The 19,143-nt window shown below is 32.6% G+C and overlaps 1 protein-coding gene across 5 annotated transcripts in view; it reads left to right on the top strand.

Annotated features, from left to right (window-relative positions):
* LOC126773769 (RING finger protein nhl-1) overlaps nt 1-19,143 on the top strand; it is a 440,095-nt gene that overhangs the window by 101,796 nt on the left and 319,156 nt on the right. For 3 of the 5 annotated variants that reach the window (XM_050494910.1, XM_050494909.1, XM_050494911.1), the window contains 7 exons: nt 164-1,388; nt 1,487-1,659; nt 2,288-2,428; nt 7,247-7,387; nt 7,886-8,103; nt 10,224-10,439; nt 12,422-12,794. In XM_050494910.1, coding sequence (XP_050350867.1) covers nt 164-1,388; nt 1,487-1,659; nt 2,288-2,428; nt 7,247-7,387; nt 7,886-8,103; nt 10,224-10,437 — 2,112 coding nt within the window. In that variant the 3' untranslated portion in view covers nt 10,438-10,439; nt 12,422-12,794. Of the gene's footprint in view, nt 1-163; nt 1,389-1,486; nt 1,660-2,287; nt 2,429-7,246; nt 7,388-7,885; nt 8,104-10,223; nt 10,440-12,421; nt 12,795-19,143 lie in introns of those variants that run through there. The other 2 variants (XM_050494913.1, XR_007669770.1) reach the window with 2 other exon arrangements.

Below are 19,143 nucleotides of genomic sequence, written 5' to 3'. Positions count from 1 at the left end.
ATTTAATCATCGATACTAACACGGAAAACGCGTCAACTAACTAGGGCATTCCATTAAAACACTCCATGATAATTCATATACACATAAACACAAACAAAACGACAAAATAATCAGACTAGACTACGTTTTTGGTGTCAATACCGAATTTCAGTATATTTCTCAGGCATCCAGTGATGGTGAGTCCGATGAATCTGTTGGATCTCTGCAAAGAAATCAGCGCAAGAATACAGCTCCAGCACCAAAACCCTCGGCTGTAAGAAGGCCATCAGCGTCCGATACATCTTCTGTACACCGTCCTGCAGCACGTGCGCCTAGCACTGAATCTAGTGCATCTACAGAAAGTTCCGGCTCGGCGGTAAAACACACAGGTGCGATACTATCGATCGCAGAATTGAAAGCAAAATATAGCACTGATGGGCTGCCACCAAAACCGACCACACGTTTTTTGTCCGCAGGCAATGAGAGACCAACACCGGTGACAACAAATGGAACAACTGGCGGCGCACAACGGGTGCAAAGTCGTTTCATTGGTTCCCAACGACCAACACCTGCCCCGGCGCCCGCCGAGCCGGCCCATGAAGACTCCGACACGAGCTCCGAAGAGGAAACTGATTCATCAGAGGAGAGTGAAGAGGAGCCTGCTCCACAAAGGAAGCCCGAGAGTCAGGCGATGGCTCGTAGTGATATAGGGCCGCTCCTAGCAAGAAGCAATAATGCTCGAAATGACGCAAACGATAATAAAAATAAAGATACACCGACTCAGTCACGTTACCGTACTAGACAAACCTCCCAAACAGAAGAGGAGCCAGCTCCTCGATATGGTGCCAGTGGTTCATCTTACAGTCGCTACGGTAGCAAACCAAAGGATGACGAAATGACATCCTCTTTGGATGACGATTCAAAATATCCTACTGCTCGGTCAAGATATCTTGCTTTAAAAGAACGGCGTAATCGCCTTGCAAGAAGCAAGAGCAGTCACACAGGTTTCGGTGCGGGTGACGACGATGACCAAGACGATCCCGTTTCCCCTACAACCGCGTCCCCTTCAGCTTATCTTGCGGCTCGATACGGCTCCGGTACCGGTGGTTCGGAGCTGTCTCGAAGCCGATCTTCCCATGCGCTCAAATCGAGAGAAAGCTCTCCTGAACGTCCGGTAACTGGCGAAAAGGACGGAGCGGCCTTAAGTTCCTGGGCGAGATACTTGAAAAACAAGTATGGTTCGCGGGGTAAAGATCGCGATTCGGGAAGTACATCTTCAAGCGCATCCCGTCGCTTGTCTCTCGGGTTGCCCTTACGCTCAGCTAATGAGCTTGCCAGTTCTGATGACGATTCAAAAAACGCGGCAGGCTCCCCCATCTCCCCTACGGCGGCTACAGCAGCGGTAGCAGGTTAGAATAACGAGTGGCGTGTATATAGGTTTGCGGCTTCTGATTCTTGGTTCGCCAGACCGATTTGAACTTTATTTTAACTTGACTATTTGTCACAGGTTTCGCAGCAGCAGGTTCCTCCCCTAGGAGCCAGTATCTGCAGAAACGCCGTTTACAATTCAGTGTGGGGAGCCGGGGGAGCGAACCCGGTTGTTTTACTTGGCCTCGTGGCATCGCTGTTGGTCCCGACAACATTATGGTCGTGGCTGATTCATCCAACCACAGAGTACAGGTAAAACACAATAAGAAAAGTATTATAGTAGTATCTAATCGCTTCCATAATTTTATACAAGAACGTTCGATTCTATAATTATTCGCATAATTGAAACGGCTTTCAGGAATGAAGTCTGCTAAAATATTTACCTTGCTATAAAATTACGGAAATAGACTACTCTGCTGTAAACGCGTGTTGGCAAAATAGTGGAATTCGTAACATTATCATAAATTCAAATTTGCATTTGCCAAACGTTTTATACTCTAGCGAAGCAATAAGCATATGATTGGATGCAACATTGCTAAAATTTACTATTAAAATACTTACTTTTTGATTGAAAATAATAATTGAATTCAGCGAATAAATTATGTTTTTTTTATTGCCACCTTATGTTAGTGGTCATCACCGCCCATAAACTATTGGCACTATATTTAGTATTGACTATCCCTTAATTCTCCAATATAACACCAACCTTAGGAACTAAAATGCTACTATGTGTATAATATTAATAATTACGATTCAGTGTGCCTGTCAGATCAAGCTAAGCCAAATATACAGTAAAGTATAATTTTGTACGTTATTTTGTACGTTGATTACGTAACTAAAAAAAAAAATATCTATTACATAATATGATTTATTTATCCAGGTGTTCGATTCTAACGGAATATTCGTGAAAGAATTCGGTCAATACGGCAGCGGAGAGGGTGAATTCGACTGTCTTGCAGGCGTCGCCGTAAATCGAATCGGCCAGTACATCATCGCTGATCGATATAACCATCGCATTCAGGTAAATTATATATTTAATGACGAGCCGGTTGGCGTGGTCGGTAGATACTTGCCTTTCATGCTTAAGTTTGTGGGTTCAATTCCCACCCAGAACAGACATTTGTGTGCATAAACATGTCTATCCTGAGTCTGAGTGTAATGATATGTATAAGCATATATTTATAAAAGAACAGTAGCTTTTGTAGTATATCAGTTGTCTGGTTTCCATAGCACAAGCTCTGCTTAATTTGGGATCAGATGGCCGTGTGTGAATAATGTCCCAGGATGTTACTATTATTTAGTGATAAGCATTATTGTTAAATTATTTTGAATTAACACTTAGATATTTTACAATTATAACATTAGGTATAATATCTCTATACACTATATCTTTACCTATATAATCTTCTATGTTCCTCCTGAATAGCTGGACTGATAATAAGCTTTTTGTGTGTTTGGGTAAATGGATAGCTTAGATTGAACCCACTGCAAGTGGTTCCACCCGTACGAAAATAGGTCGGGCATCTAGAACTCGTTAATAAATTAAAAAATATAAATTGATCAAGTATAAGCTAAGACCATCCTATTCATAATTAATCCAGCGATTTTTGCGTTTTGCATTTAATGGCAAGCGGGCATGCTCTCAAAGATTAAACTTTCCATCCAAATAAATCAGTTTTCAAAAGTTGTCGCGCTGTTTAATATTCCTTTTCAATTTAAATTTTTATTTTTAATTCATCGAGAAAATACGAAATTGAGATCGCGTTTGCATTGAAAATAAGTGATCAAATGTTAAAAAAAATTAAATCCTATTTTCGACACGGTAGTATTGGTATAATAAATAAAAACATTTCTTATTGAATATCATAACACTTCCATAACACATCCTTAAGTGTAATTGAATGTTAAGTGAAAGATATTTTTTTCATGTTCCTGAAACTATCCTTGTATGAAACTTTGAGCAACTGTCAAACTGTCATCTGCAATGTCAAAACTTCGTGCCGTGAACTTATTGACAGTTACTGAAATAGCGAGATATGCTTTATACGCTTTGACTTTGACATGGATATAATAGAGAGTTGCTTATAGATTTTCAACTTACTATTATGAGTGTGATTTGTTCTACTTAATGTTTTCAAGTATACTCGTATAATAGAATAAAGCATTCTGTACTGTATAACGAATGAATAAAAATCAAATTTAGGTTACAACAAAAAATCAAATAAATTATGTGAATAAAAAGTGATATTGTTAGATTATGAATAGATAATATTAGTATAATATTTTATTAACTACGAAACGGCTTCCTCTCAAGAGAACTATCGTATAATAAATTTTTAATCAATAATAAAATTAAACCCATCATTTATATATTCCCATGACAAATATCGAATATAATAATGTTAAAAGTAAAGGGCAATTTATTAAAATTTTCTTGAAATAGCTGCTTGTAATTAATAATATCGACATTATTCTCTTGGGTTGTAATATTAATAACATCTTCCTTCAACCCCTCTTAATAAGCTACTACATTCATTTTGTACACAAAAACTGCATCAAATTAATGAAAAATGTTTGATAAGCATGCAATCTTTAAATAGCTACAAAAACCAATCTTATTGCTAAAAAGCAACTTCCAGACTTACTACGAGTAAATGAGGAATATTGCTTTATAAAAAGATAATGATGCAGATGTCATAACTTTCCCAAGCACACGTCATTCTTACTCAGACATTCATACAAACTGAGAAGTAAAATAATATATAAAAAATATACGTATTATTTTGTATTTAGATAAACTATTTATCATTTTTTTATTTTTTTTTATAATAGAGTAAGATGATATTTTTATATCATATAGTATTTCGTAAATAAACATTCTTGTTAAATATGATATAACTCATACAGTACTGACTGCTTCGTTGATCTAGTGGCTTCTTGTGGTGGATCCTTGAGGCCGCAGACCCGGAGATCCTGGGTTCAATTCCCAAGTCGGGCCAATAAAATGTTATTGGGTTTTTCTGTCAGAAAATTCTCAGTAGCAACCCGGAGTCTGGAAGTACGAATTGTGTACGCTCCCGTGCCTCGAAAAGCACGTAAAGCCGTTGTTCCTACGCCTGAACTCTTTCCGGTCGTGTCGGATTGCCGTCGTGTCGGATTGCCGTCCCATCGGATTATAAGAGATAGGGAATAGAGAGTGCCCCTGTGTTTGCGTACACACTTGTGCACTATAATATCTATTGCGCTATTGGCTAATCTCACTTGAGATTGACCGCCGTAGCCGAAATCGGTCTGGAGGACATTGTTTATTATTGTTATTATAACTCATAACTATAATAATTTTAAAAATAAAAATATTTTGACGTTTATTATTTGGACGCTTTAATACTTAGTAGTAATTACTTTCAAACGGCTGGCTGATCATAAGCTATCCACTTACCTAGGAATATTTTATGTCAAAAAAAATGATGGTCTTTTTCTATTGACGCCGAGGCAAGCAATTAGGTAGCAGTTTATTATAAATTTTATTTATAAATTTCCATAAATTACCGACTAATGAACAAAGTCCAAAGACTTTTAACGAAAAGAATTAGAATTCTCATCGACAAGCTACTCAAATTTGGGTTATAGACAGCATTTTATTTCAAAAAACCTTTTTAACCTGTTACCTTTCCAATAAATTTAAGAAAAAAATATCCTGTATACAATAATGGATCGAACACACATGTGCGACCAAATGAAGCGTGAGCGTCCACGACGCGAAATCATCTGAAAAGCTACAGCTACACCTGTGCAACGACCACGAGAATATCTTCTTGTAACATCGCACAGCTGTGCTCGTTCTTTAAAGAGTACACCGACTTACATAACAATATGACTATTGAATTCACTTGCCACATATCTAAAACATGTCAGAATATTCATTTCGAAAGAGCCCTTTGTATTCGATTCAGTAATTGAAATTAATTGATATTCCCAATTGATAACGAGTGTTTTCAAACCGACTAATTAACCAGATACGCACTAACGAAGTTACCTACGTGACACTATTTTTAAGTGAGAAATTTTGGTGTACGGTACGAAGAGGAAAGATATTCAAAATCAATCATTGATTGAGTTTTATTAAAAACTAAGTAAGCCGCGGCTTCACCATCTTGTAATAGTGTTTGTGGCGAAAATTCGAAATGGGTCATTTTAATGTATGTAAAATTTATATAAATAAAACGCGAAGAAAATTAAAATGTTATATTTAAAAAGATGTTTTTGAAATCATTTACAGACACATCAATTTTATTTATTCGTATAGATGTAACAGTATTTATGTTTCTGATGAACATTTAATAATTTTATGTAAATATTTTTTTAACAAAGTATACGTTTACTTACGTTACTAGCATTAAAAATAACATATAAACAAAAAAAAACAATGATTGAAAGCCAATCGATCGAAAAATAAAACTGATAATATTATGAGTAAATTATAATAAAAAATCTTTTAACTATTTAGCAAACAAAAATTAAACCACACGTCCCATTATAAAGTATACTACAGCTCAGTTCACTCACATGACAATAGCATTATTTTGTTAATACAAATTCAAAATCGCTTTTCACGATAATATGTTGCAATTAGGTTAGTATTTATGGCCAGCTTAACATTTTATCAAATAATTTGAATTTAATTATGGATCTATTCATTCGTTTAGATTCACCTTCAATTGCTTCCACAATTTTCATGTGTCATTAAATATATTTAAACATTAAAAACCTTATTGATAAATGCTGTGTATATCGATAAACACATTGATTTTTCTCTTATTTTCATCAGTAATTTAACTGTGCGATCAGTCAATTGTAACAGTAACAGCCTGTTAATGTCCCACTGCTGGGCTAAGGCCTCCTCTCCCTTTTGAGGAGAGTGTCAATTGTGTTAATAAGTAATCACTATAGACCTGAAACATTTATAAGAGGGGTTTAATTATATTTTAAAAAAATATAATATTACATACAATGGTTTTCTAATCATTTGAAATAGTGATAATCTCAATACAAATAAATTTCTAAGAATCCCGTTTTTTAGGTCAATATCATCGATATTTTTTTGATAGAACTGTATAATGTTTTCTCTTTTTCACTCAGTAATGTAGTAGGGAAGCTCTATCATCACCCAATAAATCGAAATTTTTATTGTGTTTTTGAAACATGGACCAGCCAGGACCACCTCGTTAGTATCTTAAACCAATGGATATACTGAAACTAAAAATGATAATGATATTTATTTAAACTACATTATGATTTATGATTTAGTATGTACATACTATTTTAATCTCTGTTGTTATTTTAGTTTTCGGTTTATAATATATATGCATATATGTGTGTATAAATACATAAATTGAACATACTAAGAAATTGCTAGTAAGCTACATGAACGTTTTTATCTTGTATAAAATAAATAAGCAATCATACAACAATAACAATAATATTATAAAAAAAATACAACGATATTTAAAATTATTAATACAAGTCCTTAATCATCAGTGATAATATTTGTGAAATGCTTACATCCAACTTTGTTTGTATACTGTGTCTGATACTTGATTTGAAGATGAAAATTTCCGATTTTAATTTAAAGGCCACCATTTAGCGAATATAATTTTTCACAATGAAAATTGTTAAACCACAACAGACAAAAATATTATGTTTACATTTAAGCCTTTTCCATTAAATTCATGCTTTCTAAAAGTTTTATAAGAACAATAAACCTTCATAATTTTCAAACGCTTATTTCGTGTTTTGTATCTGTTTAAAGAACTTTATTGAATTTCAATTTTGTCATCAGGTATTTGATCCCGCCGGTCGCTTCCTAAGATCCTTCGGCAGCCAGGGTACCGGTGATGGAAAATTCAACTACCCATGGGGAATTACCACAGACGCTCTCGGATTCATATACGTGTGTGACAAGGAAAACCATAGAGTACAGGTTAGATTCAAGTATATTATATATATATTATAAGTATTTGCAAATTTAATTTTTTACTTTAAAATTTATTGATTACATTTTCTTTACGATTTCACCCAGTATTTTAAATCCTATTCAAACTATGCCATTTAAAATTTTAATAAACTGATTTATAAGGTGAGCTTTTTAAGTTCTTAAAATGATTTCAAATTTATCTCAGTGAAGTGAATATGCCGAGGTATGATGTCTCTGACAATTTTACGACAATTTGTTAAAGAAAATCTTGCTTTATTGGGTGTAGGAATTGGCTTATCTTCTATTGGCGGAAAGGAAACCTTTGCCGGCTTTGCAGTGGTTATGTTGCTTTTAAGGTGACAGTAATGTGATGCTAAGGGATTCAAAAAGGAATTCATTCAATACCTATACGCAAAAAAATGTATATTTGTGTTAAATATCAGAATGTATTGCACATTATGGCGTAATGAAATTATTAAAATAATAATTTATTCTTTCGACCAGGTATTCCAATCCGATGGCACGTTTGTGGGTAAATTCGGAAGCTTTGGATCTAAGCTTGGACAGCTAGAGCATCCTCATTATATAGCGGTATCCAGCACTAACCGCGTGCTGGTATCCGACTCCAATAATCACAGGATCCAAGTCTTCGATGTGAATGGACGAGTTCTTTCTTCATTTGGTGAAGAAGGCTCTGAAGACGGACAGTTTAAGTTCCCGAGGTAAGTTGTCCTTAATAACACACGATGATTATATTTAATATGGATACTATTTCATGGATAAATTTTTCAAGGATCTTACATCGCAATATAACTAGATTTCCATTTTCAAATTCACTATTTCTTCGCTATAAATTCAACTATCCTCAAAATTTTGGTCAAACAATAGAATAACAACGATCTGATAAATGCCATAAATATCTATCAAGCACTTATCACCACACTAGAATGAAGTTTCATTAAACAACCACTGGAGAGTTCTTAAACAGGATCGTAAGGGAACGTAATAGGATTATAGTTTCTGAGGTATATTGTAACCTATCTCTTGATTGGTATCTTGCTAACGAGTAATCGATATTAATATCCTTTGTTTTACATACCGTTCACAATGCCTTCTCTAAATTAATTATGGACATAAGATTAGTTGGAATTTCTAATATTTCATAGTTCAATGTGACCTTTAAAATATGTCTACGGGTCAATTTTCTGTTTAGACGTTCGTAATTTGTAGTACTCTAAAATTGTTTAAGATTTCCAATAAATACATTTACATCGAATTATACAAAAATTTGAGTACGAAGACAAATCGATCTTTGCTCTGCTGCAGTTTTATATTGTAGAAATACTTTATTTATTCTTGTCCATATTTTTTTATTAATAATACATAATATAGTTGTCAGAAGTTATTTGAAACGAGGTTCTTATTTTAATCGGTATTAGTTTTGTCGATAACGGTAAATTTAAAAATGTATTAAATAATTTATATAATTATATACATATAATTATATATTCATCCTCTGCCCATATTCTTCCTATTGAGCTTCTAACCACTATTTATATAGCCAATATCTATCTATACTACCTTTTCAGGTTCGATATATTAAAATAAAAGGGTTAATCAAATTTAAAAAAAAATTGAATTTCGTTTACTGAGAAGTTTATTAAATATTTGTCTAAATTTTACAAAAAAAAAATGTAATTTTTTTTTTGTAAAATATAATATATAATTATAAAACTTTAAATAATAATTTAAAGTTTTATAAGTTTCGTGAATTTTACAGGTTCTCATAAAATACAAAGCAACTTATTAGAAGTTATTAGAAATGTAGATTTTACCGTAAATAATAAATAGACAATTCAATTAATGTTTCCTGTATGGAAGTCAACTAATACTACACTTTATATTATCTCTGTATTATCTACACACATATCACGTTTTCACTTTATGAAAAAATATATTTTAATTTATTAATAGGCAAAGTTATAATAATTATTACAATCAATAGATATTCGAAACTACCCTTGTCTCCAACGTGATTTTTTTTTTATAAAATAGGAAGACGGACGAGCATATGGGCCACCTGATGGTAAGTGATCACCAAACGCCCTTAGACATTGGCATTGTAAGAAATGTCAACCATAGCTTACATAGCCAATGCTCCACCAACCTTGGGAAATAAGATTTTATGTCCCTTGTGCCTGTAATTACACTGGCTCACTCACCCTTCAAACCGGAACACAACAATAATAAGTACTGCTGTTTTGCGGTAGAATATCTGATGAGTGGGTGGTACCTACCCAGACGAGCTTGCACAAAGCTCTACCACCAGTGATTTGGAGATCAAGTTGATTTTATGCCATAATATTAAATAATTGTAAAGACAAACATTTTATAACGGACACCTTGACCAACTTCGTGAAAATGGTATGAGAGCATGACCCCAAAACGTGACCCATTTACCGAGTATATTTAATAGATCCCCTTTAGTTTTACGACCGGACGATATTGTCCTCTTAACTACACTGTAAACGGAGAAGTTTTCAACGATGAAGACTAAAATAATATTCATTCAAATATTTAAGATCGTCTCTTTCCATATATTTATATTACAAGATGGAACTTGCCTCCAACTTTTTATTACTAAAAACATCATCAAATAAGCAATTTTCAAGCTTTGCATAAAATTAATTAAAAGTTAAGCTAATGATAATAATTCTGTATTGAGATTAAATCAAAAAAAGTGTGATTAGAATAATGATACTCATTGGAATAACAACAAAATCTGTATCATATTCTGTTGTTATTTATTTTAAATGTTAACGCTGAATTTTATCATCACCAGGGGTGTTGCCGTTGATGACCAAGGTTACATCGTGGTCGCTGACTCTGGCAACAACAGGATCCAGATCTTCCATCCTGATGGAACCTTCCTCAGGGCTTTCGGGTCTTGGGGATCTGGAGATGGAGAGTTCAAGGGTCTCGAGGGTATCGCTGTTATGTCAGGTGGCAACATTATCGTATGCGATCGAGAGAATCACCGTGTACAGGTTTTTTAAAGGTATGAAGTTAACGTTTGAATAACTTTTAAATTTTAACAAATTGTGTTTATCCTGAGTGTGGGTGTAATTATCTTATCACACTTATATAGGTATATAAGTATGTATTTACAAAAGAAAGTAATATATGTAGAATAACAGTTGTCTTGTTTCCATAGTACAAGCTCTGCTTAGTTTGGGATCAGATGGCCGTGTGTGAATAATCCCTTAGGATATTATTATTATTATTTCAATATTTTATTCAACTGATGAATATAATTATATAGCTTTAGTATATTTCATAAATAATAATAAGAGCAGATTTTGTACTGTAAAATTTGCTTAATTCTATTGCATTAATTAAGTTAATTTTTATTCTTAATGTTACAATCTTTGAAAAATAAAAGACGAGATGGCCTGAGTGGTTAGAACGCGTGAATCTTAACCGATGATCATGGGTTCAAACCCGGGCAAGCACCACTGAATTTTCATGTGCTTAATTTTTAATTATAATTCATCTCGTGCTTGACGGTGAAGGAAAACATCGTGAGGAAACCTGCATGCGTCTAATTTCATTGAAATTATGTCTCATGTGTATTCTACCAACCCGCATTGGAGCAGCGTGGTGGAATAAGCTATAACCTTCTCCTCAAAAAGGGTGAGGAGGTCTTAGCCCAGCAGTGGGACATTAACAGGCTGTTACTGTTAGTGTTACTACAATCTTTGTAATATTGTATTGTTCGGTATAAGATCCAGTATATGATGAACCGTGATGCCAAGTAATTAGAAAATAAAAAAGAAGCCACACCTTCAAGTTTTAATGTGTTTTTAATTCATCTCGTGCTCAGCGACGAAGGAAAATATCGTGAGAAAACCTGTTCGGATGAAATTTTGTCACAAGTTTATCCACCGCCATTGGAGTAGACTGCCTCGTTGGTCTAGTAGTTAGATATAAGTTCGCTGACCCGGAGTTCGTCGGTTCAATTCCCAGTTCTGGCCAGTAAAAAGTTATTGGGTTTTTCTGTCAGAAAACTCTCAGTAGCAGCTCGGGGTCTGGAAGTTGGAAGTGTGTATACTTCCGTGCCTCAGAAAAATCGCAAAGCCGTTGGTCCTGCACATGAACTCTTTCGGGTCGTGTCGGATTGCCTTCCATCGGATTATGAGAGCTAGGAAATAGAGATTGCACCTGTGTTTGCGCACACACTATTTCACTATAATATGTCCTGTGCAGTTGGCTAATCTCTCTTAACCACCGTGGTCGAAATCGAAAGCTTGAAGCCTTCTTCATTTAGGAACCCTTAGCCTTGCAGTGGGACTTTAATTATTATTATTAATATATTTCAATCAATTAATACGTGCCACAAACAATATATACGATGGTAACTACAATAGTATTAAGCACATTTAGTATAATTTGTTCAATATAACATGTTGATCCGAAATGCGTATATAAATACAAATACCATTACAACAAAAAAAAAAACAGTCAATATTTCATCAATAATATTTTACTTTATGTATTACATAGGGACTTTAACAATTTGTACCATCATTTTGTTAGTTAAAATATATTTACACACTCATACAAAGTTTAGATTGAAAGTTGGCTTTGGAGGCCAAATTTAAAATGCATGAACCAAAAAGCATTTAAACTAAACTTAAGCCTCTGATGAATATATTAAAATGAGTACACACTAAAAATAAATGTTAATATTTTATGCAAAAGTCATCTAGAGTACTACGTGTAAAATCATATATGTACGAGTATATTGCATAATATGAATACCTTTTTTACATCTATTCTAATCCTAAAACTTGTGATGCTGCCTGGTAATAAAATATGCAGACACAATAGGATTGATACTAAGTAACGATGATATTCACTAAAGGCACCGACTGTGAAGTTATAAATACAATAAAAGTAAAAAAAATCTGAACATTCTAAAAGTAGTCAATGTTTTAAAACAGTTTTGATAATTTTGTTTATATTTCACTTTTTTTTCAGGCTTGCTGAAGTCAACATCAACGAACAAAAACTGAAATATTAATTGAATATAATGTACATAAGTTCACCCCGTCATTGAACTCGAATTAAAATGTCAATTATTATATTATAATATAAAAAAATAATAAGACATATTGCATGCACAGACATTAAGTCCTTTGACAGTTATGTATAAAAAAAACAAGTGTCGTTCGATTTTGTTTATATCTCATCTCTGTTCATTCATATTTCCCGCTTCCATTTCATTGTTTTATGTATTTTATAAATTTTCTTAAGGAATTTACATAGATTTTGTAATTTAAAAAAAAACTCTAATCTATATAATATTATGTGTTAAATAAATAGAATCGAAAAATTCAGTAAAGTTAAACCAATGATAATGATGAAAACTCACTAATTTATTGTGAAATTGTAATTAAATTAAATTAATTAACAATTTGAAACGATATGGTAGCATTTATAGATCAATTCTCGATAATTTGTTTGCGAATAATTTTCACTAAGATTTGCAAATTTAGTTACTAAAAATTTAGAAATAGAATTCAAAACTAGCATTTATGTTAATCAATTTTTTTTAATTTCATTTTTAACTCCTATCTGACTGTACTGTGGTATGAAAATCGATTTTAAAATCGTTATAAATAATTATTTTAAACGAATATTATTAGTGTAATAATACTTTCTAGTCAGATTTAATCACATAGTATTACGCCAAAATCTATTGCCAAAAATTATATTTATTTAAATAAAACAAATGTTTTTCGATATATAATTATTTGAAATATATAATTTTATGTATAATCAGCTTTTTATTTAATGTTAAAGGCATAATGTGTTATCTATTTAATGTATTTGTAACAGATTAAATATATTGACGTTAATAAGTACATTTTGTATGGCTTTCAAGTTTAAATAAATAATATTTGTTAATGACAAATGGTGTTTTATTTATCAATATCTTCTAAAAATTTAAATCAATTTATGACCAAATTCAAAGAAAGGCATTCCATTCCCATTTGTATGTTGTATTTTTGTAATTTTTTTTATTTAATGCGACTGACTATATAACTCTTTAACTCTTTACTTGTAACTTTACGTTGCCCGTCTGTCGGTTTTCTACAGAATATATTTCGGAGAGTGTACCCAGGAACTATTTAATTTGGTTCCTCCGTCACCTTTTTACCATAGAACTGCGAGGCATCGAAAAGATCTGCACCCGTACGTTGTTGATGTATCTAAGACACGTACGAAACGATTTACTTCCTCGTTCCTGATACGCACCGCTAAGATCTGGAATACCCTCCCGACCTCCGTTTTTCCCACCACCTACAATATGGGTACCTTCAAGTCTAGAGTGAATAGGCATTTTCTAGGCAAGCGCGCTCCATCTTAGACTGTATCATCACTTTCCATCAGGTGTGATAACAGTCAAGCGCTAGCTTATATATTTAAAAGAAAAAAAAAACTTATGGAAAGCTTTCATACTTATATTTTTTTTTGCAACCTTTTTTTTCCTTATTTATTTTATTGTTTATTTTTTCTGTAACTTATAAGTTTTCATAATATGTTAAAACATGTAAATTTACTAAACTTTATAAAGTAATCTCCTTTTTATCTCGTTTTTGTTGCATGAGGTATACTCCTTAATAGGTAATGCATTTAAGCTGTTTGCATCTGTTTTAAGCTATGTTGTTTTTGTTTTTCTTTATATTGTATTGATGTAATTACTCCTGGGGAATTTTAATATACATATATATATCTGTTTTGCTGTAATAATGCATGTACGAGTTACCTCCATAGAAATGGGTGGGAGTATAAAAGACTCGCGGGCGCTGAGCGCGCTGGAATATCTATCGAAACCACTAAGCTTACGCTACAATGCTGCCTGATGATAAATAATTTAAAACTACAATGATTAATTTCAAAATTTCAAAATTATAAATTAAATATTCATCGAGGCCTGTTTCAATAATACTAAACTAATAACAAAACTCATTACAATTTAAAAATCCACAATTCACTATACAACAAAAGAAACTCGATTCAAAGTCACGTAGCTAATAAATTTGTTTAAAAACTCAATATTTGACAACGGACCGCGTATAATGAAAGATCTTGCCAAGTAATGGAAGCTCAGAATGATAAATTGACGGTCGCCTCTTATTTCATTATTAGTTACAAGGGTCTGCTCATATTAGGAGATTCTTTCACATTGTACAAAAACGACATCCTTGTTACTGATGTATCTAATGTTATAGTAAAGGTTGGAAAAAATGGCAACCGACACGAGAATTATGTCTTATGGAAATTTTATATTTTTCGGAAATTTTATGTGAATTGGAAATACACTAAAATAATTTCCGTGCGATTTTTGCTGTAACTTGAAATATTATGTCTGTATAGTTTAAATTTATTTTAGTTTTCTTTTATATTTTTATTGTATAAATTCTCCGTAAAAATTAAAAAAAATATATACATTTGAAATACAATTTTATTAAGAATATTTATTTACTATTCTTTTTTTATAGGCCATCTGATGGCAAGTGGTCACCAACGCTCATACACATTGGCATTGTAAGAAAAGTTAACCATCGCTTACATCACCAATGCGCCACCAACCTTGGGAACTAAGATGCTATATCCCTTGTGCCTGTAATTACACTGGCTCACTCGCCCTTCAAACCGGAACACAAAAATACCAAGTACTGCTGTTTTGCGGTAGAATATCTGATGAGTGGTTGGTACCTACCCAGACGAGCTTGCACAAAGCTCTACCACCAGTAATTTCATTCCATTCTCATTACTTTAAAGTATAATTTTATGTATTTTACATCAATTTAGAAGCGAACACAAAATTTTGTTTAGATTGCGATTAGTTAGATGATGTGTCTTCCGATTTTGAATATTTAAAGAAAAATCTGATTAACTTTAACGTCCGTTAAGCTATAAATACATTAATTTACTTACATAAGTTAATTATAATAAAGATAAATAAATCATTAAATACCTGTATATATTGCTCATTATAAATAAGTCCCCGTACAATTTATATTTTATTAAATAAGATCACTGTTAATTGTTTTTATCATAAAGCTGTTCTGGATATTCGCAAATCGATTCATATTGACGGGCCTTTCACGCCGATGGTTGTGGGTTCGATTCCCACCCAGGACAGATGTGTGCATGAACATGTCTGTTTGTCCTGAGTTTGGGTGTAATTATCTATATAAGAATGTATTTATAAAATAAAAGTATTATATGTAGTAATATCAGTTGTGTGGTTTCCATAGCACAAGCTCTGTTTAGTTTGGGATCAGATGACCGTGTGTGAATAATGTCCCAAAATATTATTATTATTACTAAGGAGTTAATATCCACAAATGATTAATAGTGAAATAACATAGCTACCAATCCATAATCATTAATCCATCCCGGACTCAATATTCACGAAGACTGTATTTTAAAAAGCTAGGCATCAATCACTTCAAGACTTCATGCTTGGAAAATTTATTGATAGCCTAAGAGCGGCAAATATTATATTTTCGCAAGAGTGGGCGGTGATTATATTTTCGTAAGTGTATGAATTGAGTTATTTTGAACGGATAACAGTATACTAACAACCTGGTAATGTCCCACTGCTGGACTAAGGCATCGTCTCCCTTTTTGAGAAGAAGATTTGGAGCTTGTTCCACCACACTGCTCCAATGGGGTTGGTGAAATACATATGTGGCAGAATTTCAATGAAATTAGACACATGCAGGTTTCCTCACGATGTTTTCCTTCACCGTCAAGCACGAGATGAATTATTAAATCACAAATTAAGCACATGAAAAAATCTGTGGTGGTGGTGCACGATCATCGGCTAAGATTGACGCGTTCTTACAAGGCCATCTCGGCTATAAAACCAAACTTTAGACTGGTTCGACGTATCAGTGAAAGTTGATTGACATTAAGCAACGATTTTTACTAGCTATGCGTGTTGAATGGAAATAGCATTCAAATGTCTTACATAAAACATAATTAACGTTTCATAATAGAATTTTTTCTCGTACAACAATTGAACTATGTTTACAAGCGCTATATATATAATATAATTAATATCAGATTGCAGCACTAGAGTTTAAAAACCTGTACTTGTTGTTATTAGATGTGGTCTAATCTTGTATAGGAAATTAGTCAATGATTTCCATCCACGAGCTAAAGCTTACAGAGTTCAGAAACGCTTATAAGTTAAGTTGTGTGAAAGTATTATAGTTAAATCTATATATCTTAAAAACAAAAACTGTTTTTGTTCAAATTAGTCAATAAAAATACCGGTAAAAACGAAAAATGTTGACATTCGTATCACGATATTATTAAGATAACACAATCTTTAGTAATAAGATTTATTTAGATTTTCCTTTATTTTTTGAAATGAGTTTGATGTGACGTGACGTTTAACCGTTTCTATTAGTTAAACGCGGGACTACAGCGCCACATGCGTTAAACTGTTCTCTTGTCATCGATATATGAACTGACCGGTCGATATTTTACGCGCTCTCATGAAAATAAAAACTGTAATCAATATTCTCCGTAAGTTCTATTATGATATTTATAATGGACGCACTCTCTAGTTCCTTCATCAACTGGATGACCGAAGACACGTACTGGGCCCATTTTACGTAAGCTGGTTGGTGCCGTTGAAGGTAGATGCTTAGGCTCAATTTCCTATTATACTTTACAATTATTCTATTTCGTGTATTCATGAAATGTTATAATTATTATGGCTCTCATATCGCTTTCTGACATTTTACGACCGTTTTCTGCGATGAGTTTCGACTTTGTTCTTACAAAATATCTCTACTGTATATAGTAACAATATTCAGATTGACTAGAGGTAGCAAGACCTAGTAATATTAAACAGCTAATATTGCTACTAAAATATTTTATTTGAAATTTAAAAACTTTAATATAATCCTTTTTTTTTATAGTCATCTACCGAAATATATGAACGAACTTTGTATTTATCGTAAATTCATTAAGCTGATAACAAGTTAGAAACTTTCACCTTTAAAGTACTTTCGACAATTTTGATAAGAAAACCAATGTCTTGGGCAAGTCGTTTAAAAACGAATTACGGTAAACCCCTTGAACGCTACCTGCAATCATAATGACCCCGATTAGGAATTTTAATAGCCAAAAATCATAATGAAAATAATATTGTTTAGATCTTCGCTTAAATGGCTTTAATATTCTACAATAAAAGTTTTTAGTGACAGTGGGGGCTATTAACCAGTCTGCCTGCCTATTTTAAATTAGAAAACAATTCAATTGTTAATAGCAGCAATCAGCCACACTAATATACATTTAAAGAATCTATTACATTCTTCGTTTACATATAAATAGCTTATTGGAATGAAGCAATTATTTCAATAACATAACATTTTGTGTATAGAAATTAGCTTCACGGTTAAAAATTTGATATATAACATATTGTGAAGATTTATTTAAAAAATATATTTTTCTCATCTCCAATTTAAGGTTCACCTTTTCACCTATTTTCGTTTGATTAAGCTTGTCGCGAGTCTGATTTCCCGCGGGTCCTGAGTTATTGATAAGGTCCAATGTAACCCCGTTGATACTGACTTAATACGGTTACAAGAAAACTCTGTATGGAATCATTTATTATAAGAACTAGTAAAGTATCAAATCCTTCTGATTGATTTCGGTAATAATTATATTATGGATTAAGATATTAAGAAATTCGTGGAATAGATTTTACAATTGAGTAATACTAGTGGCTATATAGGTGCACCCTGGGAATACCCAAGGAATTGGAGGCCCGAAGAACTTGGCCAACGGTCGATGCCTCATGGGATCGCTTGCCTATATTGTCCCCATGAAACAAATGGGGGTAATGCGTAAATAAGTTTTTCCAGCGACACCAAAAAAAAAGGGTTATATAGAGCATAATTATAGTTTACCAATATTTTTGATCAACAAAAAAAAATTAAAAAAATATACGCAAGTAAATTTTTAAATCTTATACAAATTACTTCATGGACATAAAAGCTTTATTAAAAGGCCTTTTTTATTCATCAAAGTGTTCTCCGCTATGCAAGAGCTAAGTAGACACTTAAAAGCGGTCGGATTATGTGACAGTGGTGAAACGCGGAAGTAGTGCTTAAGCTTACTTAGTACTTGGAGAGAATAGTACTTTCATAGGTTATTATTATTTAAGGTTGAGATTATAGTGAAGGAAATTGTTGGAAATTCATTTATTGCTTAAAAAGTAAAAGAAAATTAGCTCAGTATATAGTTATTACTAACTAATGCAAAAATAGTTTGTTTATTTGTTACGCTTTCACGTTTTGGATAAAGAAAAACGGAAACGCACGCGGAGCTAGTTTTTTTATAAATAAACATTTTTGCTATAATGTTTACAGTTGTTCTATTTTTAAATTCAAATATTCTCTCCTTAAAGATTTTAAAAATGTTTACAGAATTATATCGAATAAATTAAATATGAATCTGTTGCTCGATCACCGAGTGCTTGATTCCAAATTCTAATTATGAAATTAATTTTGCACATTTATTACAAACAAACGTTAAGATGCAATTTACAATTAAATTGTCCTTTGCGTAATAAATCACGGGCCTTATTATATTTAAAAAAAAGAATATTTTGTTTTTTATTTTTTTTACTTGATGGTCGTTGATTATAATGTGACGCTATAACTCGG

The sequence above is a fragment of the Nymphalis io genome, chromosome 15, assembly GCF_905147045.1.
Source record: "Nymphalis io chromosome 15, ilAglIoxx1.1, whole genome shotgun sequence".
In the NCBI taxonomy this organism is placed as follows: Eukaryota; Metazoa; Arthropoda; class Insecta; order Lepidoptera; family Nymphalidae; genus Nymphalis; species Nymphalis io.
This window is presented reverse-complemented; position numbering and strand designations above follow the sequence as displayed.